Source organism: Rhineura floridana, chromosome 16 (assembly GCF_030035675.1).
Source record: "Rhineura floridana isolate rRhiFlo1 chromosome 16, rRhiFlo1.hap2, whole genome shotgun sequence".
NCBI classification, from domain to species: domain Eukaryota; kingdom Metazoa; phylum Chordata; class Lepidosauria; order Squamata; family Rhineuridae; genus Rhineura; species Rhineura floridana.
In genome coordinates this window covers 27,686,625-27,701,044 of record NC_084495.1, presented here as the reverse complement: position 1 = coordinate 27,701,044, position 14,420 = coordinate 27,686,625, and the positions used below count along the sequence as shown (strand labels likewise).

The 14,420-nt window shown below is 46.5% G+C and overlaps 1 protein-coding gene across 2 annotated transcripts in view; it reads left to right on the top strand.

Moving 5' to 3' along the window:
- Positions 1–653: 653 nt before the first annotated feature.
- GRIA3 (glutamate ionotropic receptor AMPA type subunit 3) overlaps positions 654–14,420 on the top strand; it is a 236,851-nt gene continuing 223,084 nt past the window's right edge. For both annotated transcript variants that reach the window (XM_061598226.1, XM_061598227.1), the window contains exons 1-2: positions 654–1,209; positions 4,443–4,601. In XM_061598226.1, coding sequence (XP_061454210.1) covers positions 1,119–1,209; positions 4,443–4,601 — 250 coding nt within the window. In that variant the 5' untranslated portion in view covers positions 654–1,118. The remainder of the gene's footprint in view (positions 1,210–4,442; positions 4,602–14,420) is intronic.

The window sequence follows — 14,420 nt, the reverse complement described above, 5'->3', positions numbered from 1 at the left end:
ACGTGGTGCTCTCCAGATGTTGCTGGACTCCAACTCCCATTGCCCCCATCCCTCCACTATGCCGGCTGTGAGACTGATGGAGGGCACCACATTGGCTACCCAGCCCACTGGAGCTTTCAGTGGGGCCTTCTCCTAGCTGTATGCCAATGAACAGCCTCGCAGCCTTAAAGGCACAGGAGCCTCGCTCCTACAGCGTCGGAGCACCTGCTTGACATGTAGAAAGACCCAGGTTCAATCCCTGGTATCTCCAGGAAGGGTAGGAGGACGCTGCCAGTCAGTACAGTCAGTGTCGACTATGCTGAGCTAGATGGAGCCAGCGGTCTAAGGCAGCTCCTGTGTTCCCTATCCCCCTTCCCGCATCATTTGCTTGCCTTCCTCTCCCGCATCCCCCCTCCTTGCCTTTCCCTTTCCTTCCATCGGGCCTCGTCTCCCTCCGTGGCGTCGCCCTGTCGCTTAGCCGTACCTCCCTTCTCTCTCTTTCTCCCCCCCCCCTCTTCTAAGGGAGAGCGAGGGAAGGCGAGAAAGAGGCGATGCAGCTTGAAAGGGGCCCGTGGCCGCTTTAAAGGGAGGTCCACGTGAGCCTCGCCGCGTTGCCATTGATTGCCTCGCGCAGCGCTGCGGTTGCCTGGCTCGGGCGAAACTGACACGGGCGCACCGAGGCGCGGCGTTTGGGGGGCTCTTGCGGCAGTTCGCGTAGGGAGGCGAAGGCGCGGGGACGATCGCAGCGCCCAGGCGGCGGCCGAGGAAGTTTGAGCCGAGGAGCCCGGTCGGAGGCGACTCGCTCTTGGGAAGAGGCAGGCGAGCGAGGTGGGGGCGATCGCCGCTTGGCTCGCCCCACCATCTTTGCGTAGGGGAAGGGGAAGGCGAACGGCCGGGAGGGGGGGAGCGAAACGAAGTCCCTGCTCAGCTGTGCCGCAAGCTCCCGCGCCTCCAAGCCCATGAGCCCTTTCAGGCCGGAGTGAAGAAGGAAGGAAGGAAGGAAGGAAGGGGCGCTTACTTCAGAGGCTCCCCGCTGTTGCGCCGATGCCCGTCTGGTCTGTTTCGTTGTAGGCGTCGAGCTGCAGGGGCGGAAGGAGAAACGAGCGGAGCGAAAACGGAATCTGGGGACGAAGGCGAATATGGGTCAGCCGGTGCCTCCAACTCTTTTCCTCGTGCTGGTGGGGCTCCTGGGGGAGTCGCTCGGTGGCTTCCCAAACACCATCAGTATAGGTAAGGAGCGCCGATCTCTTTCCAAAGAGTTTAAAAAAAACACGCTTGGGTGTTTCGCGGAGAGAGGGTTAGGAGAAGGGGGTGGCGGCGGGGGGTCTACCTTTTTATCTTCAACCTGCGTCTCCAACTGGCTTCCCCCTTCCACCCCCAACACCCACTCCCGATCTTGATCGCCCCGGGGCAGGCGCGTCGCTGAAAGAAACGGTACCATTTGCCTTAAAATACAGAAAGAACAACTGCATACCGTTGGACAGATTAAGCGTGGATTTTGGCAGCGGCGAGGGCAGCGTTGGGACGGAAACCAGGATTGCAGCATCAGTGTTAACGGCGCTGTTAAGACTTGCAGTCTCCTTTGAAGTCATAGTTTATTTTATTTTTATTTTTAAAAGCCACCTCTTGATTCCGCTGACGATGGGGTGCTTATGCTTGTTAATGAATGATTTGTCTCTCTCGCGCACGCACACACACACACACAGAAGGAAGAGCAACAGTTCGATGGTTTTTCCCTCCCCACCTAGGCTAGAGAGGTGACTCGTCTTGGTACTTTATTTCTTTTTTAATTTTCTTTTCCTAATCCCACTGAATCCAAAACTTCCTTTAGGCTCTTCTCTCCCGCCCCCGCCCCCGCCCCCGCCGCCCCCGCCGCCCCCGCCCCCGCCCCCGCCCCCGGTGCTGGCTTGCCCTCGTCTTTGCTTATTTTAACACTATGGGAGCACACAACTCCTGTCATTTAATGGAGCGCGCTTCCGTGATCTAGAAGAAGCTCTCTGGGACCCCTTCAACCTTGCCTTGTCTGGAGACGGCGCGGGTGGCTGGCTGGGTGTCTGACGGACCCAAATGTGCCAGAACGAATAAGATCCAGCCATCGGAAATGGCACGACCATCCTGTGCGTTCGTGTGTGTTGGGCTGGCACGCAGGGGGCCGTCGGAGCGTACGAACGGAGAGGAGCGTGCAGGCAGATGGCTCAAATAATCGGTGCCTTTTGCCTCCGTATGCCATCAACTGAGCGCGGCATCGCATGTGTTTTTGCTGTTCCGCGAGTGGGAGTGTAAACTTCCCTCCCACCGGGATTCTGGGGCATTGAAAAATGCCAAGCCGTGTTTAAAAATAGCGTTGCATTCACTTAGGGTAAGGCGTCTTTACCTCTCTTAGGTCCCCCGCACGCACACTCCCCGACGCCAGCTCCATCCGTCCCTACACGCCGCAGAAGGAACGGGGGGGGGTGTCTAGGAAGTTGCCTTACACTGAGTCAGAGAGCACTGTGGTCCATCTCTCTCTCTCGGGATTGTCTACTCTGGCCGGCAGCGGCTCTTCGGGAGTTCAGGACAGGCAGGGAGTCTTCCCAACCCTAGTTGGAGATGTTTGTTTGCTTTGTCTCTAAGGGAAGGGGGGGGCTAGCATCCTGGGCACCAAATGAAAAGCTTAGCAATAAGTTTGATGTGGAGTTTTCTCTAGTACTTTCCCCTCCTCCTTCTCCTCCTCTTCCTCTAAGGCCAGATCCATGTTGGTCTCTGTTGGGAAGCCTCTGCGGGCATTGCTTTTCACAACTTCGCTCCTGCATAACCTGTGCTTGGTACATGTTGTTTTTTGGGAAAGGGATCATGGCAGACCACAACAGAACCCATCTGAGAGCATTCCTTTCTCCGGTTGATTCTTGGAGATGAGAGATTTCAAGTGGCTTGATCTTAAAACACTCACGCATCATGCTAGACCCCCTAACCCTACCTATACGGATCTTTTGGCTGTGTTTATTAGGAAGTAAATCCCAATGAGTTCAGTGGGGCTTTCTTGGGTAATGCTGTGCAGGGAGTTGTAGCCTTAATGCACTGGAAGCCAAGCTTAAGCCATTAAGCGCACTGCAATCCTGTACCCATTTACCTGGGAGTACTCTTCATTGAACTCAGTGGGATTTACTTTGAAGTAGACATGCATAGGATTGCACTGTTAAAGGTCCAGTCTTATGCGTTCCTACTTTGTGGTGAGTCCCAGCTGGAATTCCTTCTTGATAAGGCTGCAGTCCTGTCTCTATACCTTTATTTGACAGTAAGGACCTTTTGAAAGGAGTGAGATAACAATGCATAGGACTGGGCTGTGTGTGTTTTGTTTTCTTTTATTGGGGGGTGCTATTGAATTTTGTAGGGTTTATTTTTGAGTATTTGTTTAAAGTATTTATATGCTTCCTTTTATTGCAAAGCCATAAAGGCATATTTTGGCTTCTGCTGTAAGACATATAAGATGTGTAGATTGCAGGCTGAAACCTTATGCATGCTTCTGCCCCATGGCACTCAGTGGGATTTGCTGTGGAGTAAGCATGGAAATGACTGGGCTACAGAAGCACTAGTGTTTTGTAGCCTAATCCTATCCATGTTTACTTTGAAGTCACACTGATTTTCAGTGGGGCTCACTTCCAGGAAAGTGTGCACAGGACTGCAGCCTTGCATGGAAGAAAAATAGTTTGTGTGTGTTTAGCATGAACCCTGGTTGTAAGCTGCATTATATGTGTGAATACATTGCTGTAGATATGGAACATGGTATGTTATATGAAAATGGAGACAATAGTCAAGAAATCAGAAGAAGGCTAGCAATGGGGAGGGCAGCTATGAGAGAACTAGAAAAGGTCCTCAGATGCAATGTATCACTGAACACCACAGTCAGGATCATTCAGACCATGGTATTCCTGATTTCTATGTACGGATGTGAAAGTTGGACAATGAAAAAAGCGGATAAGAGAAAAATCAACACATTTGTAATGTGGTGTTGGAAGAGAGCTTTGTGCATACCATGGACTGCGAAAAAGACCAATAATTGGGTGTTAGAACAAATTAAACCAGAACTATCACTGGAAGCTAAAATGATGAAACTGAGGTTATCATACTTTGGACACATAATAAGAAGACCTGATTCACTAGAAAAGACAATTGTGCTGGGGGAAACTGAAGGGAATAGAAAAAGAGGAAGGCCAAACAAGAGATGGATTGATTCCATAAAGGAAGCCACAGACCTGAACTTACAAGATCTGAACAGGGTTGTTCATGACAGATGCTGTTGGAGGTCACTGATTCATTGGGTCGCCATAAGTTGTAATCTACTTGAAGGCACATAACAACAACAAATGTTATACGATGGCTGATGAGAAATATCAATTGTGCAGCATATCCCCTAACATATAAGTCTCCCTCTTTTTTTTTTTTACCTGAGCAAATAAATAAATGCTGTATCTTCTGCCTTACAGGGGGACTTTTCATGAGGAACACGGTCCAGGAGCACAGTGCGTTCCGATTTGCTGTACAGTTATACAACACAAACCAAAATTTTACAGAAAAACCTTTCCACTTGAACTATCATGTTGACCACCTGGATTCCTCCAACAGTTTTTCAGTGACAAATGCATGTAAGTAGCTAGCTGGATTGTTCTTATTATAGCAACTGCCTGTTTTGTATGCTAGTTCTCCAACTCCATCTTTCAAATGCACACACACGCAAACAGTTTTCCTGCCTTGAAAAGCTTTCCAGAGCTGCATTTCATGTTTGGTAGACTATATCGCAGCAGCCCTGCCAAAGGACAACCTTAATTGGTCTTGCAGTGTTTTTACCCAGACCAATTACTGTTGAGTTGATCCTGAATAAGGTTTGACTTCCCTGCTCCCCCCCCCCAAAAAAAATCTGATGGAAACAATTCTGAGTAAGACACATTTCCATGTGTCTCTGTTGCTTTGACGGTGGGGTGATTATTGCAGGCATTTAGCAATAGCCTGGATATGTGTGTGTAGGTAGGTGGGGATTATTTCACAAATAATGTCTCCCAGGAACAAAATGTGGAGGAAGCTTCTTAAAGTGACCTTGAAGTAGCGGAAGGAAATAGACTTACTGGCCTCCTCCTGTCTTAAAAATAGCCTTTCTTCTTCCAGAGAATGTCTTGATTTTTTCTTTTTAAGAAAACAAACCAATGAGACTGTGCAAATTGATGGATGCCCTAGAATTTGGAGGGTGGTGGGAAGAGAAACGGTGTAGAAAGCCTGGCCGTCTGGAGGAAAAAAAGAGAAGAAAAATTAGAACTGCAAATGCATGTGTGTTTTTCAGAGCTATTGATGCTTCACACCAGAGAGCTGGGGAGGGGGAGCATGGAGGGAATATTGTGTGGTTAAGGGAAAAAAGCTAGTTCTGCAGCCTGTCAGAAAGTCCACCTTAATACCGAGACATCTGTTTTTGTTTGGGAGTGGATGAAGTTTACAGTGCAAGAGCGTTTCTGGCTGTGTGGCTGCCTCTTATCTCAAATCCAAGGAAACTATTTAGAAGGTGGAGAAAGGCGAGGCTGTTGGATTCCTATGACATTCTGCACAGCAGGTTTAGCTAACGTGATGCCAGACTTGAAGTGTTTGAACATCAGGCCATTGGTTAGTAGGAGTCCACTGTGAAGATGGGATGGGAGTGATTGGCCATTTATATTCCTTCCAATGGTGTGTTATTGTCTTAAAATGTATTGCATTTATATCCTCCAAGGAGTTCAGGATGGCACATCATATGTTATCCTTATAACATCCCTGTGAGGTAGGGTAGGCTGAGAGATAATGGCTGGCTCAAAGCTTCCTTCCAGTGAGCTACACAGGTCCTGGGAATCTGGGTCTCCCCAGTCCCAGTCTCAACCTTCTAGTCCAGGGGTAGCCAATGTGATGCCCTTCAGATATTAATGGACTCCAGCTCCCATCAGCCTTGCCACCATGGCCAATAGTGAAGGATGATGGCGGTTGTAGTCCAGCAACAACTGGAGGGCATCACATAGGCTATCCATGCTGCAGTCATGGTGGCTCTCATGCCGTGTTGCCAAGAACTGCTCTGTATGATTGTGCTTCACAGCTTTATATATATATACAAATTGATAGGCAGCTAGGAGGGTGGATTTAGCCCCGTTGCAGCCAGTTGCTGATCCCTGCCTTAAGGTAAATACTTGCTGTTAAGCAAATAGTTCAGTTTGTTAACATGGTAACATTTATGTAAAATGTTTCTCCTGGACCTTGCAACATAACTGGAGATGGTGGTGAGTGGGAGAACAGCATGGCCCTAGTGCAAGTTGTTCTGGGGACATTGCAATTGTTGGGCAAGGAGTTTTTGAGAGTGAGCCTAATTTTAAGGAAGCCTTTCTGCAGCGCACAGATCTCTGTCAGGATGTGCCTAGCTTTGGAACATAGGAAGCTGCCTTATGCTGTATCAGACCACTGGTCCATCAAGCTCAATACTGTCTACACTGACTGACAGTGGCTCCTCAGGAATTTCTCCCAGTTCAAGCTGGAGATGCCGGGGATAAAATCTGGGACCTTCTGCATGCAAAGTAGATGCTCTGTCAATGAGCCAGGACCCTTCCTTTGCCATTGCTTCCCATTGGCTTATGCTTTGTTGTGTGTAGGATTCAGGAATTCAAGCTCATCAAAGGTTTAAACGAAACTTCACAAATCCTCTTTTGTGATGAAGGCTGCCAGTTTTTCAACCAGTCACTGTGTTTGTGATGCTAACAGCGCCATGATGTGTGGACCTTAGCAAGGCGTTATCTCTTTATCTCCATGCTGTGGAAGCTTCACTTGCTGATTTCTGTAACATTAAAGGCACAAGAGCAGGACACATTGATTTTCCTGTTCAGTTGGAAAGTACCTCTCCTCCCCCCCCCTGAAAAAAAAGTCTAGATCAGGGGTTTTATTTTAATAATCCTGTTCTGCCTGAATGGCTCTCTTAACAAACATCTGAGTAATAGTCCTTAATTACTGTAATCCCTTCAAGAGACCCTATCTCAAACATAGTTTCCTTTAAAATATCAATTATGTGGATTTAAACTAAAGGCATTATACGTCTATGATAATTGGCTATTAATGGCTTTTTGGGGGGGAAATGTACTGCTGCTTGGACCTTCCTGACATCCTTTTTATTGTGCATCCAGGATGGTTTGTGTTCATTATGCTATTGGGGCAGTCACACATGATCTCTGTTTCAATACTGTTGGTACCTGCACCAGTTCTGGTGTGGTCGCATTGCTTTATATCAGCACATATCCTGTAACTTCCTGCTGAAATCTTGTAACATTTTATACAGAAATGTACTGCTTTATTTTTGTCCAGCTTCTGTTGTAGCACAGTGGGGAGGAGAGCCTGGCTGGGAGTCCAGAGTCTGTGAGTTCAAATCCCCGCTCGTGTCTCCTGGGTGTCAAGGGCCAGCTAAAGATCACCCCCACAGTGAGTGTCTCAGGGGTTATGTGCCCTGCCACCTGTGCAGCTGTGGGCAAGCGGCATAGTCCCAAGGAGCCCAGTTGCCCCCCAGCTGGCAGTTGCAGGCAAGGAAGGGGCTGGCTTGTGCAGCTGTGGCAAGCTGAGCAGGCCCTAGCCAGCTGGGGATGACTAGCCTCAGGAGGCGGCAATGGTAAACCCCCTCTGAATACCGCTTACCATGAAATCCCTATTCATAGGGTTGCCATAAGTCTGAAGGCAGTCCATTTTTCCCCCTGTTGTGCTATAGCCCCTTTGAACAGCAGTAATGTGCTGGCATTGGGGAAGCATCGCAGAACAAGCTCAAGCAAAATAAATCCACCACTAATGTGCTGTCATTGTGTTAAGAGTATGTCGCAGAATGCACCTGCTATAAAATACCAGTCTAGAAGTGCCCAATGATTGCTAGTAGGGTTGGCCCAAGGTTGGCCAAGATGGAAAATCAACACTGTTCCTGCTTCCCTTGGTTAAACAAACACATGCGCGCACATGCAATGATGAAATAATTTGCAGTTTGCTGCTTGTCGATGACATCTAAAGAGGTCATTCTGCTTTGTGATTACCCTAATTTAAGAATGTAAGAGCCCTATTGGACAAACCCAAAGTCCATCAAGTCCATCATCATATAAGTCAATAGTGATCTCATGTGATGATGGCTATGTAGCCAAAGCGAGACCTTTGAGAAACTACAGAGGTGTATTGCCGTGCTTGGGGATACCTTTGAGGTTTGCAGAAGCTGAGAAACTTTTTAAGGGGATGCAAAAACCACACACCAAAAAATAGCCCAGTGAGGGCTAGAAATGTAACAAGGCAGTTCCCAGTCTGACCTGTATTCATCACAATCGGTGCTGTTTCCATTCTGCTGCTGTTCAGTTTCCACTCAATACTATGTTATTTGTCTAACTGTCCACTATTTCATGTGAATTACACAACTATTTACTTAATTTACATTCATTCCGTTTAAAAGAAACGTCAAAACAATATAAAAGGTAATTATTAATCATGTATCATTTATGGACAAAACAACAATTATGTGAATGAAGACCGGTTGTGTTTGCTTGACTGATTCCCATTCCTGATCACAAACAAAAAAACTGAACTGCAGCGATTTCCCCTTCCTTTTCCATTTTTCTTGGAATTCTCCAACAACCCTGCTGAGGACTGAGCATGCTCAGTGGCCACAGTATGCTGTGTCAGTTGGCAGGGGAATAGAAAATTAGGGAGAGAGGGCAAATGGAATGGAATACCTTGAAAGAGGGTGTTGGTGGCTGGAATGGAACAGGACACAAGACCAGAAGCTCTCAATACTGCAGTATCTTATTGCAGATCCCACTGAGTGCTCTCTTGCAGTGGCTAGCTACATGCTTCTCTGAAACCTGCCAGAAGGACATGAGATCAGTAACCCATCCTCACTGCTATTCAGTGGAACCTGGAGGTTTCACACAGCTATCACAGTGAATAGCCTAGCCTAATCCTCATTTATCTAATCCCCTTTAAAGCCATTGCAGCCAGTGGCCATAGCTGCATCTTTGCCATGGAATTCCACATGTTTATTGTTCCTGGAGAGAAGCAGTGCTTTGTTTTTGTCTCTCGTGACTCCGCTGCCAATCGGTTTGGAACTGAACAGTTTATTTTATGCTCAGGAGCATATATCCTGTGTTATATTACTTGTTGTAAGAGCACTTGACCTTCCTGCATGCATCCCTAATTTAATTAGAAAATAACACCAGAATGGTCGAGATATATTTCTTCCTCCAAAATTGCACATTTTAATATCACTTGAGCTGCAGTGCACTCTTCACTGGGAGTAAATTCTATTGAATACACTTTCTTCTGAGTAAACATAAAGCTGTGCCGTTGGCTGCTTTTCATTGCCCTTTGCTGGCCATATACGTGGTCAGGGTAATGAAAGGGTAGATTTCCCCTGTCTTACTGATGCTTGGTTAAGACATTCCAGTCTGCTTTATCACGTAAGCATCTGGAAATGAAATTAAAATATATTCATTTTTTTCAGGTTGACTCCTTTGATGTACTCTGTGTGTTAACTGGATAACCAGCAAGTGCTCTTGCCTTGCTTTATGGTTTAGCACAAAGCTAATGAACTTGTCACCCTCCTGGACTGGAATTCCCACCATCCCTGACCATTGGCCATGCTGGCTGTTGTTGTTGGACTCCAATTCCCATCACTATCTGGAGGGCCACAGGTTTTCCATCCCTGCTTCAGTTTAAGGGGTTCAGGCCAGTTGTTCCCAGATTCTGCCTGAACTGAAACTTAAAGCAAAGGGGAGTGAGGCTCTTCAAATGATACCACCAGTTTACAAATTGGTCTCCAGCAGGGTTAGCCTACATGGTGACCTCCAGCTCCTATCTGCCCCAGTCAGCATTGCCAGTGGTCAAGGATTTTGGAAGTTAGTCCAGCAACATCTGGAGGCCATCACATTGGCTACCCCTGTTCCACAGTGTAAGAGCATAAGTGTTCTCTTCGATCAGATCAAAGGTCTGTCTTGTCCCAGGCTCTGGACTGAAGGCACATAAGGCCAGCTCCCTGCTGAAGCTAAGCTGGGTCAGGTCTGATCAGTGCCTGGATGGGAGACCGCCTGGGAATCATATGTAAGCCGCCTTGGTTTTCATGAAAAAGAAAGGCAGGGTATAAATGTAATAAATAAATAAATAGTCCAGGGGTGAGAAGCTATGGACCTCCAGATGCAGTTGGACTCCAATTCCCATAGTGTCATTCGGCGTGGCCACTGGTCAGGGCTGATGGGAGTTGTAGTCTAGCAAAAATATGGAGGGCCACAAGTTTCCCATTGATCATCTAGTCCAACATTCTGCTATGAACAGTGGCCAACAGGATCCTTCGGGGAAGCTCAAAAGCAAGGACGAGCAAAACAGTCTTCCCTTGATTTTTTTTCCCTCCCAGGCACCTGGTATTCAGAGGCATACTTACTCAGATCATGGATGGCCTCCATGGCTAAAAGTTTCTTGTCTCTTAAATGAAGGGGGAAGGGCTGTGACTCAGGGATATATTGCACATGCGTGCAGAAGGTTCCAGCTCTAATTCCTGTCATCTTCAGATAGAGCTGGGAAAGTCCTGGAGAACCACTGCCAGTTAATGTTGACAATGTGAGCTTGATGGACCAAGGGGCCTGACTCTGTATAAGTCAGGTGTGCCAAACTTACCCCCCCCGCCCAATGTTGCCGAACTACAAATCCCATCAGCCTCAGCAAGCATGGCCAATGGCCAGGGATGATAGGAGTTATAGTTCAGCAACATCTGAAGGGCTAAAAGTTCCTCACACCTGGCATAAGGTAACACATAAGGCAACTGCCTATGTTCCTAAAACCATCTAAGACAGTGCCTATTACCATATCTTCCAGCAATTGTGCCTTGTGCAAAGAAGTTGCATTCCTGTATCTAGCAGTCAATTTGCAACTGGCTAATTGATGCAAGTGGCCTAATCATTTCATATCTAGTACTATATGTGAAGGTGAACCTTTTCTTTTTTCTCTGCTCTTCAGAGCAGGAGCGTCTGTGGCTAAATAAACAGAAGAAAGAGTGGGAAAAGGTGACCTTGTCTGGGATAAAATGCTCACATGACGATATATTATAGTAGGCAGAAATATATTATTTGTGGTCCTACCCACTGAACGTTGAAGCCTTTGCAGGTACAAATAAATATCCAGAAGGGCTGCTACTGTTCTCAGATCTGAAAGTAATTTGTCTCTGAAAAGTCAGAATGCTCATGCATTCCAATGTGCCCTAGTTCTTTGAAGTGTATACAAATGATCAGGCCTAGCCTCTGCTAATCCTTTCTCTTTCTTAATGAACTAGTGCTTTAATTTTATTTGATGGATACATTTTCTTGCAGACGTGTATCTTCCCTTGTAGACCATAGCCTTTTTTGACATTTGTATTGATAGGTGTCTGTTTAAGGGAAAGTTGATTTGAGATTTGTCTCCACAGCAGACTTCAGCTGACTATTTAGTCCAGCCATTCACAACCTGGTGCCCTATGGACAACAACCCTATCAGGGCCAGCCAACACAGCTGTTTTATCACCAGTTCCACAGCATCATGTGGCCATGATGGCTGGGGCTGATGGGAGTTGTAGTCCAAAAGATTCTGGAGGGCACCTGGTTGGGGAAGGCTGATTTTCATTTTTTCTTCCTAGGGAACTCTGGAAATTGGTTTTCTGTGAAGGGCGCTTAGGGAGCAAGTGTGCTTTACCCAGCTATATTCATCAGGATCTTTGTGTGGGTGGAAGGGCTGGAGTGATAGGTATAAAACCATCATAACAAAGACTGCAACGGATGAGGTGACAATCCAAATGTCCCAGTGATGATTTGATTGATATTATCCTTAAGACATTTGACTCTGTAATATGTTTTAAACTGGAGTGTGGGGAGGAATACATGTTAACATATTTTTCCTACTTTCTTTTAACTATCTTCCTCTTGCAGTTGCCGCACCTTTTGAGGGTGGTAAGAGGGATTTTGTTCTTCCTAAAGTCATCTGAAAATAGTTCCATCCTAATAGTTTTACTGTTCAATTGTGATGCAATATCATCCCATTTTTTTTAATGGATTTAATGGATTGTGAAGATGCCTATTCAAATGCGTTTGGAACACAGAGAAAATAGTTATAGAATTATGGCTGATCTAATTTATATTTTGATAACATTTTATTTTGACTTGCTTTTAATGGTATTTTAAACTAGTATTTTTTAATGAATCTGTTAGATTGTTCTTTGTCAACAGCTGAAAGGTTGTCAGCTGTATAAGTGGTATATGAATTTTGTTAAATATAAATAAAATGGGGAAATCACTTTGGAGATCATCTAGTCCAACCCCCTGCTCCATGCAAGATCAGGGAGGGATGCTGTACTTCTACATTGGTGCTCTATATGGGGCAGCCCTCGAAGACTCAGAACCTTCACAGGTCCAAAATGCAGTGGCTAGATTACTGGCTGTGATTCCATTTAGAACTCGTATAACCCTTGTTTTAAAGCAGCTGCATTGGTTGCCTGGTCGTTTCCAGGCCCAATTCAAGGGGATCACATTAATGTTTAAAGCCTGAAGTGAGTTTAGGTCACAAGTATCTGAGAGACTGCCTCCATCCCTACAGACTCTCTTGGGTGTTAAGATCAGCAGAGGGGTCCTCTTGGTAGTTCCACCACCCTCTGAAGTTCGGGGTGTATGAGACAACCCAGGAGAGAGCATTCTCTGTGGCAACCCCTAAGAATTAGAACTTCCTCATTACAGAGATGTGCCTGGCATCTTCACTGTACAAATTTTTGTCATGTGCTGAAGATGCACCTCTTCACATTGGCCTTTGACACTTCAGACATACATTTTTAGAACCAACCAATTTTTTTATTGTAATTGGTTTTAAATTGTTTTTGAGGTTTTATTTCAAATTGTTGTGACCTGCCCTGGACCTTAGGGTGAAAGTCAGGTAATAAATCCTCATCATCATCACCATCAGGTTTGTAACTTCAGCATCTCTGATGGATGGCTGTCCAGCTTTGTGCTTATATATCTCCAGCATGCAGATTCTGCCACTTCCCGAGGCAGTCTGCCCCAACAGCTCTTGCTTTTAGGAAGTTTCTTGTAATGTCTAGCTGAAATCTGCTTCCCTGCAGTTCCCACCTATTGGTCCTAGTCTAGTCCTCTGGAGTAGAATCATAGAGTTAGAAGGGCCTATAAGGCCATTGAGTCCAACCCTCTGCTCAATGCAGGAATCCAAATTAAACCATACCTGTCCAGCTGCCTCTTGAATGCCTCCAGTGTTGGAGAGCCCACCATCTCCCTATGTCATTGCAGGGGCATCACTAGGGCAGTGCGGCAGGTGCGGGCCACACTGGGTGACACCACCAGATGGGGGTGACACCCAGAGCCGCCGCCCCCGGGCACCGCCTAGGCACCGACGAGAGCCTTCGCATGGCGCGCCGTCTGCCTTCCTCGGTTGATAGAAGGAGGAAGCAGCGGCAGCGCGCTCCCGGGCCCTGTCATTTGGCAGTGCGCTCTTAGAGGCCGCGTGTGCGCTGTGCTCACGCGCAATCACTCACAGTCTCAGAGAGAAGGTGCTGCGGGCCACACCGGGTGACACCAACCCTAGTGAAGCCACTGTGTCATTGGTTCCATTGTCATACCGCAGTTAAGATGTTTTTCCTGATGTTCATTTGAAATCTAGATTCCTGCAACTTGAGCCCAGAAATCCTGGCCCTCCTATGTGTGGCAACCTTTCAAGTACTTGAAGAGCGCTATCATATCTCCACTCAATCTTCTCTTCTCAAGGCTAGACATGCCCAGTTCTTTCAGTCTCTCCTCACAGGGCTTTGTTTCCAGTCTCCTAATCATCCTTGTTGCCCTCCTCTGGATCTGCTCCAGTTTGGAGTAGGAGCCCAGGGCGGCATATCACACTGTTGGCTCATTTTCAGCTTGTGTTCAACAACAATCCCAAGATCCTTCTTGCATGTAGTATTGCTGAGCCAAGTATCCCCCATCTTATAACTATGCATTTGGTTTCTTTTTCCTAGATGTAGAACTTTGCACTTATCCCTGTTAAATTTCATTCTGTTGTAACAAAGAATGCTTTAAGTGTGCAGCAACTGAACACTATAAACAGAGCATGCTGTAAGGATTGGTGAACTTGTATTGTTTTGAGAATATGCCTTAAGACCTGGGGTGGTGAGCTAATCTGTTTTCATGAGTATGAAAATACTCATTTGTATATTTGTTTTTTAATGTTTTTAATTGCTGTAAACCGCCCAGAGAGCTTCAGCTATGGGGTGGTATACAAATGTTAATAATAATAATAATAATAAAGAGGCCAGAATGGGAAATGGACTGCCTTCAAGTAAATCCCGACTTATGGTAACCCTATGAATAGGGATTTCATGGTAAGTGGTATTCAGAGGGGATTTACCATTGCCTCCCTCTGAGGCTAGTCCTCCCCAGCTG